At 40.7% G+C, this 23755-nt stretch overlaps 2 protein-coding genes across 4 annotated transcripts; one reads left to right on the forward strand and one right to left on the reverse strand.

Moving 5' to 3' along the window:
* The first annotated feature begins 1746 nt into the window (after positions 1 to 1746).
* Positions 1747 to 3772, forward strand: rbp4l (retinol binding protein 4, like). The gene is made up of 5 exons (XM_031855797.1): positions 1747 to 1854; positions 2214 to 2331; positions 2425 to 2561; positions 3023 to 3135; positions 3228 to 3772. The coding sequence occupies exons 2-5, from the start codon at positions 2215 to 2217 to the stop codon at positions 3449 to 3451; spliced, it is 591 nt and encodes a 196-aa protein (XP_031711657.1). The 5' UTR covers positions 1747 to 1854; position 2214; the 3' UTR covers positions 3452 to 3772.
* A 5077-nt stretch (positions 3773 to 8849) lies between these two features.
* LOC116388114 (keratin, type I cytoskeletal 18) lies at positions 8850 to 16642 on the reverse strand. 3 transcript variants are annotated; one of them, XM_031855742.1, is made up of 10 exons: positions 16593 to 16642; positions 14838 to 15112; positions 14624 to 14749; positions 14079 to 14161; positions 13577 to 13733; positions 12272 to 12436; positions 12041 to 12166; positions 10871 to 11088; positions 10409 to 10437; positions 8850 to 9449 (listed from the first exon to the last, which is right to left on the reverse strand). In XM_031855742.1, the coding sequence occupies exons 2-10, from the start codon at positions 15099 to 15101 to the stop codon at positions 9334 to 9336; spliced, it is 1284 nt and encodes a 427-aa protein (XP_031711602.1). In that variant the 5' UTR covers positions 15102 to 15112; positions 16593 to 16642; the 3' UTR covers positions 8850 to 9333. The 3 variants fall into 3 exon arrangements, with proteins under 3 accessions (XP_031711602.1, XP_031711601.1, XP_031711603.1); XM_031855743.1 differs by lacking the exon at positions 16593 to 16642 and adding an exon at positions 9573 to 9589 and having other exon boundaries at positions 9335 to 9449; positions 14838 to 15189; XM_031855741.1 differs by lacking the exon at positions 16593 to 16642 and having other exon boundaries at positions 14838 to 15189.
* Between the last annotated feature and the right edge of the window lie 7113 nt (positions 16643 to 23755).

Genomic DNA, 23755 nt, shown 5'->3' on the forward strand with positions numbered 1-23755 from the left:
CAGAGGAAAAAATAGATTGTCTGCCTTGATTGGCTTGTTTAGTCGCTGAGGAGACTGTTTACTAACAGTGTGGGGCGATTCTGCAGTTATATAACTATTCTTTAATTTTGTGTATAAAAGCGACAGATTGAATAAGTTTAATTAAGAAGAGAATACTAGAAGAGCAACGCTACACACGAAGAAGACTTTGATTGTTATTTCCGATAAACAGTGTTATGCCAGCAGTAATCTCATGTGACCGGGGTTAATCCAGAAAATGAGAGTTCAATAGTTCACAGCAGAGTGTGAGAGAGTGTGTGTGTGTGTGTGTGTGTGTGTGTGTGTGTGTGTGTGCGTGTGTGTGCGTGTGTGTGTGGTAAGTGCAAAACTGCATGCATGCAAAAATAATAGTCATATTAATTTCCACTTCTCCTTTTGTCACGAAATTTAATATCTGTGTTGCCAGTGTGATCTTTTCTGTGGTGAAAGACTTCTCAAACATTGTGAGTGTTGGTGTTATTAAGCGGATCATCCCATTATTTGGAAAGTTTGGACAGGCTTACAGGCTATTTCTTCCAGGATTACGCACTGATTACTCAACCACAAGAAGAGAAAATAACCAGGTAGTCCAATTGTGTCTCTCAAGTGGTGTGAGATAATGTATTAATTCTAATATCTATAATTTTTTGATTTTGAAATTCAAAGTTTAAACCTTGGCACGGTTTTAACCAGTCATGTAGGTGTTTTGTTTATTGTACTCACCTCTGAAGTATTTATTCATTGTGGCACTTTGAGTAGTCCTGTTGTGGTTTGGATGCGTGCATGTAGTGAACTTATAACTCTGAGTAAGATAGCATCTTTGAAATATATGAAAACACATTAAACGTTAAGCTGTAGTGAAATTAACTTAAATTCTAGTGCAATATTTACATTCTCCTGTGATTCAGCCTGACGTTGAACAGTGCTCGTCCACACATTACTCCCCAGTCCTTGTATTGGTGAACTCGCCAACGTATCCAACGAGTTATGTAATTAATACCTCAGTAATTCTATGTATGGTTTAAACTCATCAAAGGTGAGTGGAAAAATAGATTTGTCTGAATTTAAAGCTCCTTAAGAGGAAAATGTTCAGGACAAAGTGGAACGTCATTATTAACTGAATAGCCAAGACATTGTCTAAGCTTGTTTTCTTGTTGATCTGACGCAGACCTGGAAGTTTTTCAAGTTTGGTTTCACAAGCAGATTTGTGCCTTATGTACCAGTGTGGCACTTTACTGAAAACATCTAACCCCGGAGTGGCTTTAATCAGAAACTCCCTCTTGGAAAGTTTTTTCATAACAGACATTGACTTCAACTTTTTTGTTTTGTCTGCAAAAATGACATCAGAGACCTAAACTCAAATTGTTCTGTTGCTACTCAGTAGGCATTTGAGACAGAACATTTTCATTTTGTGTTGCAGCAATTTATTTCAACTTTTGACACTTAAAGGTTTAGCTATGGTTGAGAAAATCCACACTCCAAATCCAAACACTTAATTTAATATCTGTGCTGTGCCATGTGCTTATTCAAATTCTGTTTATGTGTACGTGCTCCTGCACCTGCTCAGATATGTGCCTGTTTTTATTTTGTTTCAGTTACATAAAGGTCTGTTTGTTTTATATAGAAGCCAGATTACGGTAAGTATTTCAGCCCGACAGGATTACCTCTAGATTTAAGCACCTTATTTAGTACCAAGCAATGAAAATCAGCCATAAGCTTGTCTGCGGAGTGTGTATATAAAGGTTGTCTCACACACACAAGACCCACAACACTCAATCTGGTGGATAACCACGAACAGTCGATTTTTAATTGGTGTTGCTTCTTTGACTCAAACAGGTAAGACACTGCCGTTTTACTCATTTTACCTTCTACTTCTAATTGTATTTGCAGTGATCAGCAAACGCTATGACTGTGTTGTCTGAAAGTGTACTGTGCACTTGATGTAAACTTTCTGTTCTGTCAGCTGTGACTGTTGACGTTAGAGACTTGTTAATCACTAGACTGTGTAATGTGGTGTTAACATTTTTTGTCAGAATACATTTTTTTTCCGGCATGTCACATAATATTACTATTTTCTTCATATCATATCAAATGGGAAAATATATTGTTGGTGCATTATTGTAAGTACAGATCGGTTTTGTGTCATTAATGAGTCTGTCTCTGGTCCTAACACACTAATGTGCATCTCATTTTAGAATGGGATCCTCTAAACTGGCTCTGCTGCTGGTCTTGCTGTCCTGCGTAGAGCACTGCCTGTCTGCCTCCTGTGTCGTTGACAGCTTCACAGTCAAAGGGGACTTTGACCCCAAGAGGGTGAGTGAATTGAAGCACATCGACAGCATGCATGTTGAAAAAGAAGTAAGTAAAATCCTTTCTGACCGCCGTCCTCCTTCTTTTTCATCGCAGTATGCAGGAAAGTGGTACGCACTGCAGAAGAAAGATCCAGAGGGCCTGTTCCTGCAGGACAACATCTCCGCTGAGTACACCATTGATGATGACGGCTCCATGACCGCCTCCTCCAAGGGACGCGTCACTCTGTTTGGGTGAGTCAGAGGGCTAGCGAGTGATTTTATTTCACTCACTATCTGCAGATAAGATAACATAATTCAAATGAAAAACCATCTTACCTCACGTCTCTTTAAACCCCTTATGATCAGGACAAATGGCCAGTTTGGTCACAAAGACCATCTTGATTCAGTTTTCAGGGTCAGCAGGTGTGATTTTGTAAAAGCACAAACAAAGTTAAAGAAATTCAGCTGATTTAAGCAATTATGCCACTGCATACTGAAAGAAATCCAGGCTTTGTTTTGAGAAATGTAAAGTATACTGTACTGCAGTATATGCATATGCCGATGATACAGTATGTTGTCATTAGAATTTCTGAGGTTTACGCCGCTGAAATGTCCTGTAATTGAAAGAAAATGACAACGATATTAGCCAAAGAGTGTTGATTTGTTGTGGGCGTACATTGTTCACTTTGACACTGACGTGTGTGTGCTTGCAGCTTCTGGGTTGTGTGTGCTGACATGGCCGCCCAGTACTCTGTCCCCGACCCTGCCAGCCCCGGCAAGATGTTCATGAACTACCAGGGACTGGCCAGCTACCTGTCCAGCGGAGGTCAGCTGTGCACACATACCCACCCTCACACCCCTCTCATATCTCCTCACTCCTCTTCCCACTCGCTGACCTCTTCCTTCCTTTCTAACCAGGCGACAACTACTGGGTGATCGACACCGACTACGACAACTACGCCATCACCTACGCCTGCCGCACCCTGAAGGAAGACGGCAGCTGCGAGGACGGCTATGCCATTATCTTTTCCAGGAACCCCCGCGGCCTGCCCCCCGCCATCCAGCGCATCGTCCGTCAGAAGCAGGAGGACATCTGTCTGGCCGGAGAGTTTCAGCCTGTGCTGCAGTCTGGAGCCTGCTAAAGAGAAAGAGAGAGCAGAGCAGGAGAGCGTGAAGCCAGCTAGTTACAGTCAAGAAGGCTTGAAAGCAAGAAGAGGGAGATTGAAAGAGTGTGTATGTGTAAGAAGGCCTGTATGTGAGAGTGATAATGTGACTGGACAGATACAGAAAATTAAAAAAAAAAAGACTGAGAGGAGGAAAAACACGAGAATATAATTAGGCAAAGACAGTGGAAAAAGATCTGTTTTTTTCCTCCTCTGTCACTCTGTGTTCGTCCATTGTTTGTAAGGAAAATGTTACTGCTGCTTTGAAAGACGAAATAAAAGATATTTTTCTAAACAATATCACTGGAATTTTGTCCTTTTTGTAAAAAAGTTCACTTTCAAAACATATATATGTGACTGCATATAAATCCCTTAGTGGTAAAGTATGAAACCTTGTTGTTTAATAAAGCATAGAAACAGAGAAATGTTTGTCAGCAGTTAAGGCTTGAAAATATGCTGCACTTGTAAGTGGCTGTGATCCCTCCTGAGCTCAAGAGAATGCAGCCAGACCCAACACAATACACACTGATTAGTAATAAGCTTACTGGTGGTCTGATGTTCAGAGACCTTAGTCCTCTTACATACTAACTCACCTGTTTGGCTACTTAGCATGTCCCAGGGGTCAACGATCATATCAGGAGCTACATAACTAAAGAGGTAAAATGAAAATTAAGGGAGAAGCAAGATGGTCGACAGTGAAAGACTGAGAGTGAGAGAGGCAGAAAGGCAGACGGGGAATGTTTGTGTCTGTAGCTGGTGTGTAATCCTGTTGATGTTATGCAACAAGTTGGATAGCAATGTGCTGAAGCCAATAATGGGCGAGCATTACTGTAAACCAATATAATACACCTCATGCCCCGGCTGACTTTGTGCAACACAGTGTAACCCGCTCGGACACAACTCAAAAGCCAACGATGACATAATGACAAAATGTTTCCTACACAACAGTGATTTGTAGTAATATTTCATTGGACATGTATCATTGAACTTTGTTGTGACTAAAATCTTATTTCATAAATTTCTTTCCAAAAAGGAACTGGAAACTCCTTTTGAAACTCCTTTTGCAAAAAGTGTAATACTTCACTTTTTGCAGAATTTATTACCTTATTTTTGAGATGTAAAATCACACCGAGGATTAAAAGGCTGTCAGCCCCGTATAGAGGACATTATAGAACGATGTGGACATTTTTCAACCACACTTTGTATTCCATATATAACACAGAAGCATGCTAGATTGATTGATTTGTACATCTGTCATCGTTCTTTATCAAACAGTACACCATGAAAAGGATCATGACCCCTCTTGTGCAGCAACATCAAAGATGTTCTCAGATGTTTTCTTCTTCTCCCTGTTTAAACGTCTCAGCAGGTTACCGTCAAATTTCTTCTTCAATGTATCTAAAAATGTAAAATAATTCACTGAGTTTGCTCAGTTATATTTGTAGAGGCATCCCAGTAGTAAAATGGGAATGCATGACAGGGGAGCGTGAATAATGAGTGAGTGTTGACACTGGTTGGCGGGACAGGATGAAAAAGCTGCCGTAGAGTCAGTCTGCCTGTAAACTAGCTTAGCTCTGATAGGATCAACTGTTTGACCTTCCTGGAAATGAGACCATTTAATACGCAATGTTTTATACCCAAACAATAAAAGAAACTAACACTAGACATCGCTTTAGATGGAAAACAAGACCAAAAAAAGGATGTGGTCTCCCCTGTACTGCAGACTAAGACTTACTGTTAAAGCCCAGACTGTTGTCACGTAAAATAGGCTACAAGCTTGAGGTAAGAATATAAGCGGATTTATCTGCTTGAGTCTAGCGAGGCTCGAACCCAGATACCCAACGTTTGGAGGATGACAGAGTTCAGGGTCCTTCAATGTTCTTCTCTGCAGCAAAGTTTGGATAAAATGACAGACACAAATCTACTGTTTTTCAGTATCTTTTGTATATCAAGTGAGTGACTTTCCTCTCCTACTGTTAACGTTTTCACTGTCCATGCAGACTGTATCATGTTGCTGCGTTCAACTAGAAACAAAGGACTTTACTGTTTAAACACTCTATCTTATATAAAACTGTACATTGTGAATGTTTGCAAATGAATGCTGCCTTTACTGAATTGAATTGTGCATTAATTGCTACTATTAGATCTGGCCACGAGAGGGCAGTCGAGCTACATTGAACACTGAACAATGAGCTGGAAGACCCATTATAACTACTTTGGAGCACTGAAAGATAATTGGTGCGATTATGTTTGTGATTGTGGGCTCAGGGTGGGGATGAGATTTGATCTGACTGAGGGGATTTTTGTAACACCTTTAAAATGTCGGCCTGTTCTTGTTTACATAACCAGTAATGGAACAACACCAGAAAGCAGAAATGAATATATGACTTCAGTTTGATTGAAAACTCAGTGTTGTGTTGGGATCTTACACTGTAAATGCAGCACCTGAACTTGGGAGATGAGCTTGTTTTTGAAACACCACCAGACCGCTTAATCCAATGATCTGTCTGTCTCCTACTCACCATGTCGTCATTATCTCTCTGTGGAGAAGAACAGAGGAGAGACAGAAGGCCTGTGTACTCTACCTGCCGCCATTTAAAAGATACAACAAAAAACATGAACAAGCTTCTCCTTGTGGATCGGGCTCCATGAATCCGCTTTACAGGGAAAGCACTGCGAAACAAAACACAACATAACAGCAGCATATCAATAGAGAAATCGGATAAAACAGACTTTCAAAGAAATCTGTTCATCAAGAACAACTTCTGCAGAATAAATGTTGTATTGTAGCCAGCAATATTTCTTACTGCTGCCTCAATATGTACCAAGGTCTCTCAATCTATATATGTGATTATGTGCAAATGACCTTGTATTCAGTCCCAGTCTGCACAATTTATGTTTTATTACAAACAAGAAAAGGTCATTAGATGCTGAGTGAGTGAGATCATTCAATCTGTTCCCAGTGCAGTTTACCTTGTTTCAGGAACGAGTGTCTGTATCTTGTACTGTGATAAACAACGTAATTTAAAAGATCCTAAAAGCTGTTTGTCCTGCAGAACAGATGGCAAAGGTTCACTGTCGATGGCAGGCTTTTTGGCATTCATTACAAAAAGGCTTTCCACTTAAGGGAAATTGTTCCTTTAAATTGGCTACAAAGGGGACTCATTTTCTGAAATTGACGCCTTTACATTACATATCAGGCGTCATTTGGCTAGAAGGGCAGCTGTGCAAGGCATTAACATAATAAATGCTGCTGATACATGTTAAATTACTGTTGTTATGATCACAGGACAGCAGAGAGACATTTCTCAGTTTGTACCTGTCTCACTGTTTCTGCTCCTTCCGACTCATCGGACTTGCTGTCTGTCTTTTTATGCCTCTTTGAGTTGCCGAACAGGAATCTGGGGGCTTTGGCAAAACTGCTCTGGAAACAACATGCTATGCTTTTGTCACAATGTCTGTGGAGCTCATGGCGATAACCTGAGGCTGGAGTCAATGTGTGTTTCAAGGATCACATTTCCCTAAATCCAGACCAAGACACCATTTTCTATGTAGGATCTTTCAAAAAACAACTCTACATTTAATTCATTCTAAAACACCAGTTCCACGCTGTGTTGTAGAGCTATAAAACCAATGCTCATGAGGGTATTTAGGAGCATGGTGACCTCGGTGACCCGTCTACAAAGATCATGACCCTAAATAATAGGGTTGATGGAAGACACGGTTGGGTTGTTATGTCATGACAAAGTGTGTGTGCAGGTAGGAGGTGCTCATTGGGCGATTGTCGGATGTGTCAGAGTCTGTCAAGTGGAGCAGAGTAAAAGCCAAACATGAAGACTACAACAATATTAGTCATTCTGGATCATTTGGCTCAGTTGAATGACACAACACACACATTGCCTGCCAGATGTTTACAACTCTGTCTCATCATTGTAATTTCCCCAGTATTCACCTAATTATTACAAGAGTTTGTCTTCAATGAAAGATTGCACGTTAGGCTACCAACAACACTAATTACAAAGCAAATGTGTCTCTCCTTTTTTATCGTCTGGCAATCTTCAACATCTATGGGCCCATTGAGCATGCACACCAGCGTTTCCCTCAACCTATGAGGTGTCAGGGACTCACTCCCAACTCATATGGCACAATCCACCGTTTCCCAGCAGAGAGCCATGGCCTCAGACCTCCCTCTCATCCCGACCGCTCTACAATCAGCTGCCAACCGCCACACTGCATGCTGAAGGTCGCTGTCTGAACTACATCATCTGCAAAGAGCAGGCAAAGTTTTTACAATCTTCTACTGTCCAATGTTGGATGTTTTCTTTTTTCTAACCATTCTCTGTAAACCCAATGGTCTTGAGTGAAAATCCCAGTAGACCAGCAGTTTCAGAAATACTCAAACCAGCCCATCTAGCAGCAACAACTATGCCACGTTCAGACTTACTAACATCCCCATTTTCCCCCATTCTGATGCTGGGTTTGAACTTCTGCATATCATCTCGAACATGTTTTTACTCATTCTATGACCATTTTGAACAAAGTTGAGTAATTGTAAATGCATATATCAATACGAGACACCTTGACGATGACGTATACCAAGAATCTTTGTCCTAACTTTATGTTGACGCACATTAATAACATTTTTTTTACGAGCTTTGATGCAGCCATCCTTTCGTCATGGTGCAGTCAGAAAATGAGGAGCCCTGGTCATGTGACCATTTACACTAAACATGTGACACTGCACATATTTCATTTAGACCACATACATTTTAGTAACATTTTTAGTGCCTTATAACTGAAAACGCTTTGTACGGTCACTTGTGACCAGTGGGATTAAATGGGTTACTGTAGCGTGTGTATAAATGATCTTCTAAGTGTGACTTCGTATTCATTGTGTATGTTTTTACGGGTTATGGGCAAAGTTTAACATGATTTTTGTCTTTTTAAAAAGCTAAAGTTAATATGATTACATTTTTTAAGGATCTGGATAATGATGTTCCTATGATGTATAGCCACACTGTGTTGGTCAGTCCACCACTTTGGTCCAGAATGAAATATCTAAACACCTATTGATGAATTGGCATGACATGTTGTACAGACATTCATGGTCCCCACAGGGTCAATCATACGGCCTTTGGTGGTCCCCTGACCCCCTCTAACCCCATCGTCAGTTCAAAATGTGTCGTCCTACTTTGTGATTAGTCCTAATTGGTATATATTAGCAAGCTAACACAAAACTAAGATGGTGAACATGAGATTTTTTTATGCAACTTCACCAACAACAAAAAAGAGTCCACTGAAGACGCTGCATATTGTCATTTGATTTCAGCATAAAAGCAATGTTTGTTCTAAGAAAGAATAGAGGGGTACACATGACACGGATTAAAGAAACTTTATTTAGTCAGAGTACAAACACAAAAACAGCAAAGACAATATTCTTGCAAAATGAGTAAAGGTATGCATTACAGCAAAAAAAGTAAACTTTTCCACACTAAGTAATAAATATCTTGGTTAAGTACACAGCATTTTATTAGTAAGACAGTACAAAGATGGTTAGTCAGTTGCTCCCACACAAAAAACACATCTCTATTCTAAATTAATATAAGCATGCATAGCTACAGCAGTGCTGGACATATACTGTATGTTTGTTGCATTTACTCCAGACACAAACAATTGATCAAAGCATCACTGATAAGTCAAATGTGGGAAAGAACTTTTTCTGAAAACACAAAACATTCATAGTTAAGCAATTCCCCCCCAAAATATCCTCCATTCAAAACAATATTTTCTCAGTTGCAAGGATAAATGATGTTCCGCAGCCCAGCTCTGTGCCACTTTCGGCCACTTTTTGTTCCCTCTTTTTATTTCTTGGTCTCCTCGATCTGCTCCACCTCGCTGGATTCGTCCACCACTTTGCCGTTGATCATCGTCTGAGTCACCACCTTCACAATCTTCCTGGTGCGAACATCAGGCTCCTCTGCACAGACACAGATGACATGAGATGAGATGAGATGAGATGGAAGAAAACAGGATGATTTGGAATGAGATTCGATAAAATGAGTTGAAAGGACTAATATAAATGGGGCCGCATGAGATTTACACTGGTGAGAAAGTAAGCTGCGATGAAAAGAGATGATGAATTGTAAGAGGAGACAACGGATCGATGATACGAGATTGAATGAAAAGAGAAGAAATTATGAGATAATGCGGTGTGAGGAGAATGTGATTTGCAGAGATGAGATGCAATGAGGTGGTATGAGAGAGGAGGAGACAAAACATTAGAGGCAGTGAAATAAATCATTTTAATCTCACATTCCTCTGTAATGTGTGTTGAATCATGTGTCTGAGTATCACCTGCTCAGTCACTGCACTACCACAGTTTTAATTCTCCTGATGCATTTGGTTTGTTGTACACTGACCATGAACTAAATAAGACGCTATGTCTCTGCAGCTTCAAGTGAAGAACTATGTGCACGAAAAAACAGCTTAAACTATTAAACTCCCAATTATCCCAATGTCGTACCTTACAACATTGGGATAAATGCTTTCACACCCACCTTTGTTGCTATAGGAGCTGAGCTGTTGGTGGTGTTTGCATTGTGTTGAGGTGCATAAAACAACCATTAGTCCATGGGCCAATTGGGTGTGTGAATGAATATGTGTCTGTCAGCCTCACTTAAACACTGTCAAATTACAACATAAACATATGGGAACAGTTTGCTGTACTTATCTCCTTCGTCATTACAGCTTTAGTCACTCTTTGCCTCCCTGTTTCATTCAGGGCGTGATAAGAATCAATGAATGAGCAGTGCTTCATTCTTTGCTGTGCTTATGTGTTATATAATACTGTGCTTGAAAGTCTTTCTGGTGCTGTGACATACCAGCAGTGACTTTGCTCTCTTTTTCTCAGTTAAATATTAAAAGCCAGGTGCTCACTTTTTGGTGGAGGAGGAACTTCCTTGACTCTGAGGGGCAGAAAGGAAACATGTTAGAATTAGTATCTTTAAACACATTTAAAAGAATAGTTCAAGAAATACGCTTTTCCGCTTTCTTGCTGAGAGTTAGATGAGAAGATCGATACCACTCTCATGTTTGGTATGAGGCTGGTGCCAGCAGCTAGTTAGCTTAGCATAAAGACTGGGGAAAAAAGAGGGAAACAGCTAGCCTGGCTAAAAGTAAAATGTAACAAAATCCACCTACCAGGACCTGTAAAGCGAAACTGATTAACATGGTATAGTAGAAGACAAGTTGTGGTTTTACAGGGGTTTTGTTACCTTTGGAATGAGCCAACCTATGCTAAGCTAACACGTTTTGACCTATAGCGGACTGATATGAGAGTGGTGTTGATTTTTCAATCTAAGTTCAGCTCTCATCCAGTCATGGGACTATAAAACTTACGCCTCCTCTCCCTCCAGCAGGCGCCTGTAGGTGGCGATCTCCATCTCCAGGTTCTGCTTGATGCGGAGGAGCTGCTCGTAGTCGGTCTTGGTGCGCTGCATGTCCAGCCTGAGCTGCGAGAGGTCGTCCTCCAGCTGGTTCAGGGTGGCCTGCAGCCGCTCCATCTCAGAAGAGTATTTCTGGCCAGTCTCACCCAGGTTACCTTCCAACGCCGACATCTGAGGAGAGAAAGGGGAAATAGTGAGAGAGCTGAACTGCCTTCTCCTACCTGACTCCATTGCGAGTTTTTAATGGTCCCATTTCCTCTGAAGGCGTTTGCCAGTAGAAACGAAACCTCAGTGTCTCCTGATTCTAAAATCAACAAATACCTGTGGGCTGGCAAGGCCTTGGCATCCAAAACAAAATCGCTGCTCAGACATGATTACATGATTACCCATCTCACCACCGAAACTCACCCCTATAGAATTTAGCAACTGTACCCGCCATGTCTCGCATGACTTATTAGCGTGGGAGAACATGTTTACTGTCGACACAGGATTAGAAGAGCCAAAAGCCAAATGATTTTTCTCAGACGTTGACGTCAAGTTAAAATAAACCTGTGTATGGAGACTGAATCTGAACTTCAGTAGGGATTTCCTGTGTTGTATCTGTCAAATCCCTTCTAATCCCGGTCTATCTGTAACACAATGCCATAATTCATCTTGGCGTTGTGAAAAAGAAACACTCATAGTCATACTTGAAATTCATGGTTGCGGTGTTTGCACTGCTTTATGCTCATTAAGTTTTGTTTGTACTGCTTTATGCTCATTAAGTTTTGTTTGCACAGCTGAAAGTGTAGAAACATCACTTGCACGATTATTTTTAAACCAAAATCACAACTATGTCAGGCTTCTGCTGTCAGAGAGGAGGAACAAGCACATTGCTGTGCTGCAATGTGCACATTGTTGAATTTCCTATTCTAAACAGCAATCTTCAATTCTCGTAATCAATCCATTCTCATGGACCAAAAGGTGTGAACATGCGTTTTCTTTATATGTTGACATGGAGACACCTCCTTTACTAAAAGGTCTCTTTCGCCACAGTCAATGCTTGTAGAATGAAATCCTCTTATGTCTCGTGTGTGCGTCCGTGGGATAATTTGCCCCTCGCTTCTCATCTGTAGCAGCTCACCTGTTTGTGCAGACTCTCCAGCTCCACCTCCAGGTTCTGCAGGAAACGCTGCCTCTCGACCAGCTCGCTCTGAGCTCCTCTCAGAGCCTCGTTGCTCTCCTTCACGTCATTCTGCACCATCTCCAGCTGGACAGGACACACAAACGTCACAGGAATGTACACTCTAATGAAAATGCATGTATTAAGAGAATTCTCTTGTCACAAGAAATAAATGAAAGTTGCTCCCCTCACCTTCTTGAGGTACCACTGATCTGTTTGGTCTTTGTTCTTCTTGACAATCCCCTCATACTGGGAACGCAGGTCGGACAGAATGGTGCCCAGCTCCGGCCCGGTGGCCGAGTCCACCTCCACATTCACCTCATCTTTGGCAATACGAGACCTCATCTGCTCCAGTTCCTGCAGGGGGAAACATAGTGACTTCTTAATTATCTTTTGTCACAGTGTGCATATGTTTGTTTTTTTTAATTTAAAAGAACCTGATGGTTGTCATCTCTAAATAAACTTAAAATTGTACAATGTGTGAATATACAGACGACATATGAAACCAGGAAGGGTTCACTAAGGATGTGAGGACATCTTCATAATTTAGATGTTCTCCATTAATAATCAATTGGGCAGAGCTCACCTTACCTCTGGCTTTTCAGCTCACACACACACACACACACACACTGAACTCTATTAATGAGTATTCACTGGATCTCTTTCACTCTCGTTTCTTTGTGTGTGACAAACACACACGCACATTGTGTATTTTATTCTATGCACAGTATTTGTATCCTTGCTTGGTAGGTGGGGGGAGAGTCTATACTTTCAACATAAATGACTGACAGAGTGCATAGATGAGAGCAGACTAAGAGGCATCAACAGTTCACTTTCCTCACACTGGACAGGGTCAAGACCTTCACATGTGGTCAAATAAGACAAACATCAACTGTAAAATAAGTAGGTGTTTTGCATGCAGGATACATGTGCTTAATGTATTCCAGGATCAACAAAAGCCGAAATAATCCAGTCTCAGTTAGTGAAATTCATTCTCGATATCTGCAGCTGGTCATGAATTGGATCGGTGCTGTTTTGTTTACATTGTGTTTCAGTAAGTAGGAGATCCATCCTTCTGTTGGTGAGAGGAGGTAAATTTATCTTCTTATTCACCCCCAGAGGACAGGAGTCCGGTCGCCTCAGATCAGCTGATTGGGCCGAAAGAGCAGTTTAGAAAACCAGATCTACCTGTGTCTTTTGTCCAGAGTAACCAGAGAACCACCTCCCTGTTTCTTCCCCCCTCCCTACACTTTTTTCCCCCTGTCCTCTTAGGCTCTAAATAAGACCTCATGAGTCCACCAAACTGGGTCAGACCGATATCAAACAACTTGTTGTTTGTGAGGGCAGGTTGCAGAATAATGAAAACGAGATAAGGCCAATGTCGAGTAATGGAGAAGTAAATGTGATAAACAGCGTGTTAAAAGACATGCACACCATGTGGGTGAAGAAGAGTACAGACAAAAAACAAGTATACAGACAGAGTTAGATCAGACTCACCTCCTCATGGTTTTTCTTGAGGAAGTAAAGTTCTTCTTTCAGGCTGTCCAGATCTCCTCTCAGGGAGGCGATGATCTGCTCGTGGTCGGTCTTGGCCTTTTTCAGAGCAACACAGTCTCGCTCCACAGACTGACACATCACCAGCTCTGTCTCCCACCTAGTCAAGTCCAGATGAATAGAGAGAAAGGCAGAAAACAGAATACTTAATGTTTATTAACCTTCTTTACAATTGCTTACAAAATGCCTCATAAAGTTACATGTAACCTTTAAAGCTTTGATATGTCTGCAGATGAACAAACATTTATATATAAAAGAAGATGAGTGTTTTTCATTGATCTAGTTCTGTCCATCTCATGACATCTCTTTGCATAACTTTCATTAAACAAAATACTCAAGAGTCTCTGCATGCATGACTTGCATGACTTTATAGGGTAAAAGGGACAGGACAAAGGAGGAAATGAATGGTTAAAGTGATATGATAGTTTAATCATTAACCACTCACTTGATTCTGAAGTCATCAGCAGCCAGTTTAGCATTGTCAATCTCTAACATGAGACGAGCATTTTCCAAGGTCCTCTTCCTCACCTGCCAAATACCAAAGTAGAGAAACAATAGACTTTAAAATAACTAAAGTCAGTCTTCACACAGAAGTCATCTGCTTTTAATGCTTCATGTATTACACTCACATGTTTAAAGGTATACTGGCAGTAAAAGTGGGGTACCAATGTTACAAAAGACACATGAAAGTTTGAATCATTAAACCTAAAATAAGGTGATGCATTACGTTTTCATTAAACGGTAACTTTTTTCCATTTGGTCGAAATAGGCAAAAATAATGATTAACTTTGTTCAGGCTTGGTTTGGTACAAGTTAACTCAAAGATCAAGCGCAGGTCAAATTCTGCGGACATGTGCTCCTGCACATGTCCACATTTGCATTGATGTTTTGGCTATGTAAAATAACAAATGTCATCATCGTGGACCTTGAGAACTTGTGCCGGTCTCTATGCTGCATGTCTGGTGTGGTTGCACGTCCCTTCATGCCTACCTCTTGCTCAACAGCATGAGCTTGGGCCATCAGGGAATCAAGATCATGACCTTTGGGAATGCGGTCGAGCATCACCTGCTTGATCTTCATCTCCAGGTCTGCGTTGGAGCGCTCCAGTGAACGCACCTGGAGGAAGAGGAAGAGAAAGAAACAGTTCAATGGTCTTAGTGTTCAATGATCAACCGCTTAACAGTGCTGGTTTAATGCGTCAGACCTTATCCAGGTAGTTGGCCAGACGGTTGTTCAGGCTCTGCATCGCTTCCTTATCGTTGATGTTGTTGCCGTGAAGGCCATTAAGTTGCAGGCTTGTTGGCCCGTTGAGATCCTGGCCGGTAGAGGCCGAGCGACTCAGAGGGCTGGCTGCGGTGAAAGACACGGAAGCGCGGGAGCGAGTGCGGCCGGTGTCCATCAGAGAGCGGCTGGAAAAGGAGGGCTGACGGTTCACAGAGAAGCTCCTCACTGACATGCTGGAGGCCATGATGGGGGGGGCTGTGTGGCAAGAGGAAAGCGACGATGAACAACTCATGGAAATGTTGGTGAACTTGTAAAGACAAAGTGGAGGCAATACATGAAGAGAGAAACAGAACAAGAGCAAGATCACTTGTGTTACATCCATCACAGCTGCTAAGGGTTCACCTCTCTGAATAGACACTGGATGGATGTTCAAATGACACATGTCATAAGGAAAATACTTCAAATAGCAGATTTATTGCAGTCATTTAAGTTACATGAGATCTGGCTGTGGAAAAGCTCTTTTGTGGCCCTTAAGTAAATGTGTTTTATTCCAGCATTTGGCAGCTAAACGCAAAGTAGGGTCTTATATTCAAGACCACTAAAAATGATGAAAGGAGTCTTTCAATGAATGCACATGTGACCGGCTAGTGGCTTTTCAATTGAACCACCTGCATGGAAGACATTGACTGACTACGGTCACCGCCTCTTCAGTCTGTCCATCTCGGCTCCGTTCAAATACAGCTTCAACTCAAGCCAGTGTAAAATCTAAATGGAAATGAGCACAGCTCAACCCGGGGTCGAGGGAGAGCCTCTCACCGGGACCAAGAACGCTCTCATACAGTCTATTACCATGAAAATAAGGTGCATTTTATATTCAAGAAGGCACTAATGGAGGATTCACAAAAACAGAAAAAAAACTGAGGAGATAAAAAGTGGCTCCAAAAAATAGAGCTAAAGGTTAAGACTACTGGTGATGTGGTTACATGTTATAACATATTATGAAAGTGATGTCTCTGTTTAGATCCAGTGCACAAAAAAAAATAAATTCTCAATGTTACTTTGAATAAATACCTCATATTTTCTCTCCAACCTCATTTGATGGCATGTTTAACAGGTGTTCACATTACTTCCTGGAACTTTAAGTGTGACTAGTTGCTGCATGGATGTCAAACATGGACAGTGTATCTTTGTCTGTGTGTGTGTGTGTGTGTGTGTGTGTGTGTGTGTGTGTGTGTGTGTTTGTGCAGATTAGCGGTCAAGGGAACCTCTCTGTCTCTCTGTCACTTGATCCTTGCAACACCGTTCCCACAAAACTACAAAGGACCAGGCAGGAGACAGACGGTCCTTGTTCGGATGAAAGATAGAGCTGGCATGGGAAAATGATCGGGAAAATATTCCGAGTGAATTCCGGTGACACAAAGAAACACATTGTTGTGCAGGAAATGGAACTTCCATTTCATTTTTTGTTTAAATCATCTCATCATTAGCTGGCAAATAGTTGTGTTGACAACTGTTGAATGGACGAGAGCAAGAATATAAGATTCATGTCCTTGAAAGCGGTAGAAGCTTTTTTCTTCCAATTATCGTTTTCATTGAGATAAATGGTTTCATTTTTTCCCAGTCTCAACTACTACATTTTGTAAAATACCAAGTGGAATTGCTGAAAACGATTTAAATCAATTCTGATAAATCTAATTGCTAAGAAATAATTTCTTTAAAAAAACATCCTACTCACCAGAGTTTTCTTCAGATAGGCACAGCTGGGATCCAGAGGAATACCAGAGGATCTGTGCTGCTGATGCTACAGGTGAGCTTATATGCAGGTGTGCAGGAAGTGGGAGGGGCTAGCTCGGAACAGGAGGCGCATGTGTTTACTGCTCCAGGAGGTTTTGATATGTGGAGTCTTTTGATGAAACTGTAACATATCTCCATTTCACCTGCCTACTACTGAGGCGCAATAGTCTGAGATACTCCATGCTCAGGTTGTACCTTTATTATGAGGCAGTTACAGAATAAATGTTGGTCTGTACTACAATGATCAGCTCTGATAAGAAACATTTCTAATTACTTTTGTATCAATTCTGTAGATCTTGGCTTGGATTCCCACACAAACTAGTTGCGATATCACAAAATCCTGCTCGTAAGCAGATGTGTGAAACTCATGCAGGTGATCATGCGGAATTTTTCCTCCTTCATCAGACGAATGTGAAAACAGACTTCTAGGGTAAAAGTGGACACACTACACATCGAGGGGACTTATGGTTCACTTATGGTGAACATATTCACAATCAACTCCCTTTTTACACATCCAGCAGACACGGAACAACATAATCATTCATTTGAAGCGGTGTTTCTGGCCACCTTGTGAATGTAAGTTCAATACTCACTCTCCTTTTAGCTCTGTTTTTGGTCTCCAACAGTTCCTGAGAGAAATGGCTGCTAAATGCTATTATATATCTCACTACCATCACCAGCCCTTTATTGTTTGTGTTTAGGTGGGTGGCGTGGAGCCCTCCTGTCTTGCAGTCAGTCATCTCGTTGCAACCTGACGCTCCTGTCAGAGATGAAATATTCAACAAGTCGCTCACAAAGAAAACATGCTGGTCGAAGCACTTTGCAACAAACATGATGAACACTCATAATAGTTTACGTGCAGACACAAAAATAGAAGCTTTGAACTTTTGAAAGAATGTGCCATTGTTAATAAAGTTGGAACTTTAATAAAGATGAAGCTGTATTTGAGCTAGAGCACACACACACACACACAGACACACACACACACACACACTGCAGTTGTCAACTACGCAATGCTGTAACTATAACTCTTTGAACTTTGTCCATGCACAATCTCATATAAACATAGAGGAAGGTGTGATATTATGAATGTGTGGGTGACACATATTATCATATTCAAATACAAGAGAAGGAAATGTTTATTTCTCTTTCAGCATTGTAAATGTCTCCATTTGCATCCACAAACATTCAGTATTTTGTTCCTGCAAGTTGTATTTGAGCAAATGGCTTTATTATCATATATTGGTTCATGACTTATTGTTCTTCTGTACACTAGAATCACTTCCTGTATAATGCAGTCACGGTAGTGCTCTGCAATGTATCTGTGTCCTTACATTTTACAAGCTGCAACATTAGAAACAAACCAGCTAAAAGTCCTCTCAATACTCTGGTCTCAGTTTACCATTTTGTATTGCCCAGAACCAGAGTGGTCATGCAATGATCATATTACATCACTGTTGTGGTACTCTGATGAAGGCTTGTTTGCTAAAAGCACATGATCCTAAGAAGAAATGTTACAACGTGGAACATATAGAACATAAGATGTCAAACATAAAAGACAAAATTATTATTCAGAGGCTAATCAATAGAAATTAGTTTTAAGATGTGATTTATATATATTTATTGTATATGGGTAATACAATGGATTTGCATTACAATATTGCTAATTTTGGTACAAATAGTTTCCAGTGCCTCCACTGTATATATTCCCATTAGACCACACATCATTCACCAGTCAGTGATCTCCAGCGTACAGCTGTAATACATCTCCACTCTGTGGTGAAGGCTGGTCAATACAAGTCAAATCCACAACAAAGTCGGTGGCAGTTCTTCCCAAAAGAGGGCAGTAACAAGCTGTAGTGCTGGCTCTCATCATCCCAACAGACTAACTAACTGGATTGTCCATGTTTATAAATGCTTGGTAGATTAAATGAAATGAAATGGGTTTGAATAAAAATTTAAATAAAAAAATGTATTATTTTAACACTTTAGCATTTAGTATTGTCTTTTAATTTCCAATTAGCTTTAAAAGGACAGCCCCAAATCCCAAAATGTTCTTTTCCTCTTGCTATTTATCAAGATGTTTGCCTTCTCTTGAATATAATAGGACTATATGACACTCGGCTTGTGGTGCTCAAAGAGCCAAAAAATGACATTTGAATAGCTCAACAGCAACGTATCTTTCCAAAAATCACAACCCGGTTATACGCAGGATAATCCACAGACCTTGTTGTAAGCAATTTCAAGTAGCAACTATTGTTGAAAGAAAATAGTTCCTACATGAAATTGCTAACAATAAAAAAAAAAATCAACAATAATAAGTGGTTTTAAGAGGCATTTATTGTTGAATTTTTCAAAATAATTTGTTTTCACTCTAAGCACCACAAGCTGAGTGCCATAGTCCCGTTATATTGGAGAGAATGCAGACATCGATATCTACAAAACTAGGGCTACAAAACAATCTAGATTTATAAATAGCACTACATGTAAGAGAATGATCGCTTTAAGGTTGGGAAATTAACAGTTAAATTTATACAGCATATTATGTATCTGCTTTTTCAGCTCTTCATTGAAGCTAAATTATGTTCACGCTGTGAAGAAAATACTCCAATCAGGAGTTTACAAGGATAAGCTGGCTACTGTGATCAACACATGGATGTGGGCAAGAGAGGCCAGCACAGTCAATGCTTTATCTATATATATGTACCATCTGTTATCACAAGACACACTGATACATCGGGTGCAAATATTACTTGCAACAATGAACTAATTGTTCATAATTCTAACATCAATAACTCAAGCATCAATGCACTTTATGTGCTGAGAGCAAGGACACTCATAGTTTCTCTCAGACAAACAATTGTTGTTCGAAGAGATCCCAGGGTTCTGCTGCAGGTTAGTTTGAACGGCTCACCCCTGAACTCAGTCCCATATATGTAGGCGCTGAACAAGCTAGGCCCCTCCCACTTCCTGCTCCTCCTCAGACAGCTCCGCCTCCAGACCCGCTCCTCACAACACACTGAGTGAAATATTACAACCCAAGGGTCTACGTTTCTTAGTGGCTGCACCATTTCATCAAAAATAAATATTTGGATTGTATACACATTTCTCCCAAATCCATGTTTTTTGGACATTTTGGACACATTTGGTGTTTTTGGAAGCTTTTGCATATCCACCAGACTTTAAAATAAAGTTCTGTAAATCTGAACTGTGTCTGGCTGCACAGCACAAGTTTGTAAGAACGTATCCACTTACTGTTACACTTACAGGCGGCTCGGTTTAAACAAAGGGATGTGTTACCTTATAACAACAAACAGGCTACTTTGTACCAAAACTACCACTAAATATGAGCGGCACATTCCTACGTGAGATAAAATATGATCAACCTTTCCTCTTACTGTCACTTTCCCGCTCTCTCTTTCTTCCCTCTCTCTCTCCCTCCTTCAGCCAGGGTGGATCAGAGTTTGGTTGTTAAAAAAATAAACAGGTGATTAGACTGGCAGGATGCCAGGATACTACTCGTGACCCCACTTGACCCTTCACGACCCCTGTCACAAGCGATCATGTGACCGCACCAGCAAAACGCAAGCACCGGCAGAGAGGAGAGATAACACCGTGGTACCAAAGGCACCCAGGTCAGGTCATCCCTTTCATAATAACACAATGATGTGGTCTATTTGGATGATGAAAATTGTGAAATTCGCTCTGATATCAGCATGACAGTTTCGGACGTGGCACAAACACAAAATCCACTTGTGATTTCATTTGTTAGTTTGGAGGGAAACATTGAACTGTAAGTTGATGACACAACACGACGCAGAGGGTCACAGCAACAGAATCATGGCAAAGCACAAATACACACGTGAGAGCCAGCGTAAATATAAAAGCATTTAAAACACCAGACCTCATGTGGAAACAAAATATTTTTAGAAGTCCTGAAAAAGAAGTTCTTTGAGAAACAAACCTGAGATCCCTCCAGCATCACTGTGTGCAACATCCTTGCTGCCCTGGCCATGAACATGACTGACGCTTCTCAATAGTCATTTTGCTTCCGAAGTGATTGCTTCCTGTTACAATTCTGTTGCTGGCAGGAGTCACTTGCATTTCTTGTTTGCTGACAGACTGACAGACAGACTGAGCCACGGATGAGCAGCCAAAGAAGAATCAGTCCATTCCACGTCTTTTCGTCTTCATCTGCAGCATTACCATCCCGATCAAAGGTTCCGCGTCCCAGAATATGATTGAAAAACAGGTGGAAAGTGTTAATGCGAGCCTGCAGAGCCCTAACCGGAAAAAAACAAAGCAGTGTTAGAGGTGTGTCCTAATTCAAGTTTGAGCACTAAATTCAATCACTGATTTTGGGAGCTGACGCAAGTGATGCAATTGAGGCAACAGATACACAAAGCATCATTACTCTATGAATGATGTATCTCCAAAATGTTCTAATAAATCGACTGCTGTCTGTAAACCAAATGACCCTTTGGGGAGTTTCAAGCTTTAATCTACTTTAATAGATGTAGGCCTATGTATGCAACCATTAACATTTTATTAAGAATCATATTAAGATCACTGCAGACCGTAAACCATGACATCATATCATAAAGCGTATCCATTGGCTGACCTAGTCCTGAATGACTATACTTCAGATTAGTCGGAGACTTTAAATGATGCATGCTGGACAGGAGGGATTTTGGACATTTCTTCAAATCAACTTTTCCATGGCAGATTGAGTTATGCATAAAACAATCTGTTGTTTGCAATCACTTAACTATATTATAGAGAAAACCTTGTGATAGATTCTTTGAGACAGCAACACATTGCACAAGCGAACAAGCCATGGTCTCAACTGCAGGCTGCCCCCCCCCCCCCAAATCTATATTTCTGCAGTTTTTCTTCCACTTTGTTTCTCACAGTTTTCCCATCAAAAGTTTAAATCGAGGGTAACAATTGGAAGTAGATTCAGTATTCCACCAATTTAAGGAACTCAAAGCACCGCTCCACTCCAGACCCTGATTGATGCAATCTTGGCCCGGAGTCACCGTTTGATGGGCGGACGTCAGTACACTGATAAGGAGATAAGAATCTGCAGCGGAGAAATTACACACCGATAACAACATATGTGAGCAGCTCAGGAGGTCAGCACCTGCACTCGCTCTTTCTTTTCCTTTACTTGAATTATACAGTTTTTTCCCTTCCTACATTTGGAGTTTCCCCCCCCCCCCCCCCCCCCCTGCCCTGCCTGACTGCAGGTTGCTTTTGTGTGACGGAAACACGTCAGACCGCTCAGTATGTGTGTGGAGATTGTTATCAGAGGGGTTGGTAATATTTAAGATATGGATCTATATGCATAGCTGGTGAGTGTATGAAAAGTTGAAAGGGAAAGAGTGTGTGTGTGTGTGTGTGTGTGTGTGTGTGTGTGTGTGTGTGTTAACCCTTATTTAAGGGGAAAACGTCCCTAAGAGCACACTCTAATCCTGTTCACAGCCCAAGGAAGTAGCAGCAGAAGGAGGGAGGGGCAGTGCCATTGGGAGCTGTTTTGTGGTGAAGCTATAGTTCTGTTGACAGCTGAGCTGCTGTAACAGTTTGCAGTTTGGCTCGGTGGCACCTCAGAGGAACAAACTTTGTGAGGCTCCAGTTTCAAGCTCACCAAGTACAGCTGGATTACCGACTGCAAGCAACTGCCCCAAAAGCACCTATTTTACCTGCTTTATTTGATTTGACCCATTTGAACTTTGTTTGTAAATTTGCACCGGTGAAGTATAATATCACACATCCTGCATTGTTTGGTTAATCTGTGGCAGTGACTTTAGAGGGGCCATGTTACAAAATCTCATTTTAAAGGCCCTAAAAACCTATTTCCTCAATTGTCCTCTTACTACGAGTGATGGGGTCCTACAATGAACATAAAACTTTCTGTTAAAGTAAGAACAGTTTTGTTATCTTTAAATGACAGGATTTAGTTTTCTATGTTTTTCTTACTGGTTTGATCTTCAGTTGAAAAAGGTGACGTCATAGGTCTCAGGGTAAAGCAATATTTGAATCAAAATCTGATGACTCAGATGGCTTGGACTTTGAGCGTTAATTATTTAGTCATAAATATGTTAAATTAATGAGAAATACTAAAGAGTTACACAAAACTTTCAGGGACTTTAAGACCTTTATCATGTTAAAAAAACAAACAAAATCTCACTACATTAGAGATGAGAAATCTCGATAAAAAAAAAAAAAACATCCTTTAATAAATGTTTTTTTAAGAATGTTTTTTTTAAAGAATGCTGAATATTGTTATACTTATTATTTTGGGTCACAAAAATGAGACAGAACATCCAGAAAATATGTTTTTGTCATCTCAAATCTTTTTTTAGAGGCTGAGGTTCTAACCAAGACACACAAGACAATAATGACACAGCTCTGTGATCCATCGCTAATGTGATCATTGGATGTTTGTTTTGAGGGAGAGAGCTCAAAATCCGATGTTGCTCATCTTTCCTTCATTCGGTCCCATTAACCGCTGGCAGCGCTCTTGTTTTTCCGTTGTTGTTGAAAGAAGCCCTTTCATATTCATATTCCATGTTCTGAAGCCTGCCCTGCAATGTGTGTGTGTGTGTGTGCGTGTGTGTGTGTGTGTGTGTCTGTGTGTGCGCGCGCGCGTGTGTGTGTGTGTGTAAAAAGTATGCTCTCCAAAATATGAGTTAAACGGACACAAAATGAACCAAAACCGGAAAACTGTCAGTGCTGAGGGTTAAGCACTGATAGGCGCTTATTAGCAGCATGAAAACAGAAAAAAAGCTTGTCATTGTAACACGGTCCCTAATGAACCGCTATTAGTATAATGGCATAATTCTGACTTACAAAGACACATGAGTCCTGTTAAAACTAAATGAAACTGATCTAATCTTTAATGAGCATATGTAGTGCGAAGTCAATTTTGAAGAATAAAAAAATTGTATTGCTTTAAATAAAGCCTGACATATATAGTTAATCTTGAAAAACGGAAACATTTGTCAAGATAAAGACAAAACTTAAAGCCCAGTGTCATTATTAGGGGCAGTGGACTTTAATTGCAGTTAATTGGGTAAAGTAAACGCAGGAATTAATAATTGA

Source organism: Anarrhichthys ocellatus, unplaced genomic scaffold (assembly GCF_004355925.1).
Source record: "Anarrhichthys ocellatus isolate YVR2014 unplaced genomic scaffold, GSC_Weel_1.0 scaffold16, whole genome shotgun sequence".
Lineage (NCBI taxonomy): Eukaryota > Metazoa > Chordata > Actinopteri > Perciformes > Anarhichadidae > Anarrhichthys > Anarrhichthys ocellatus.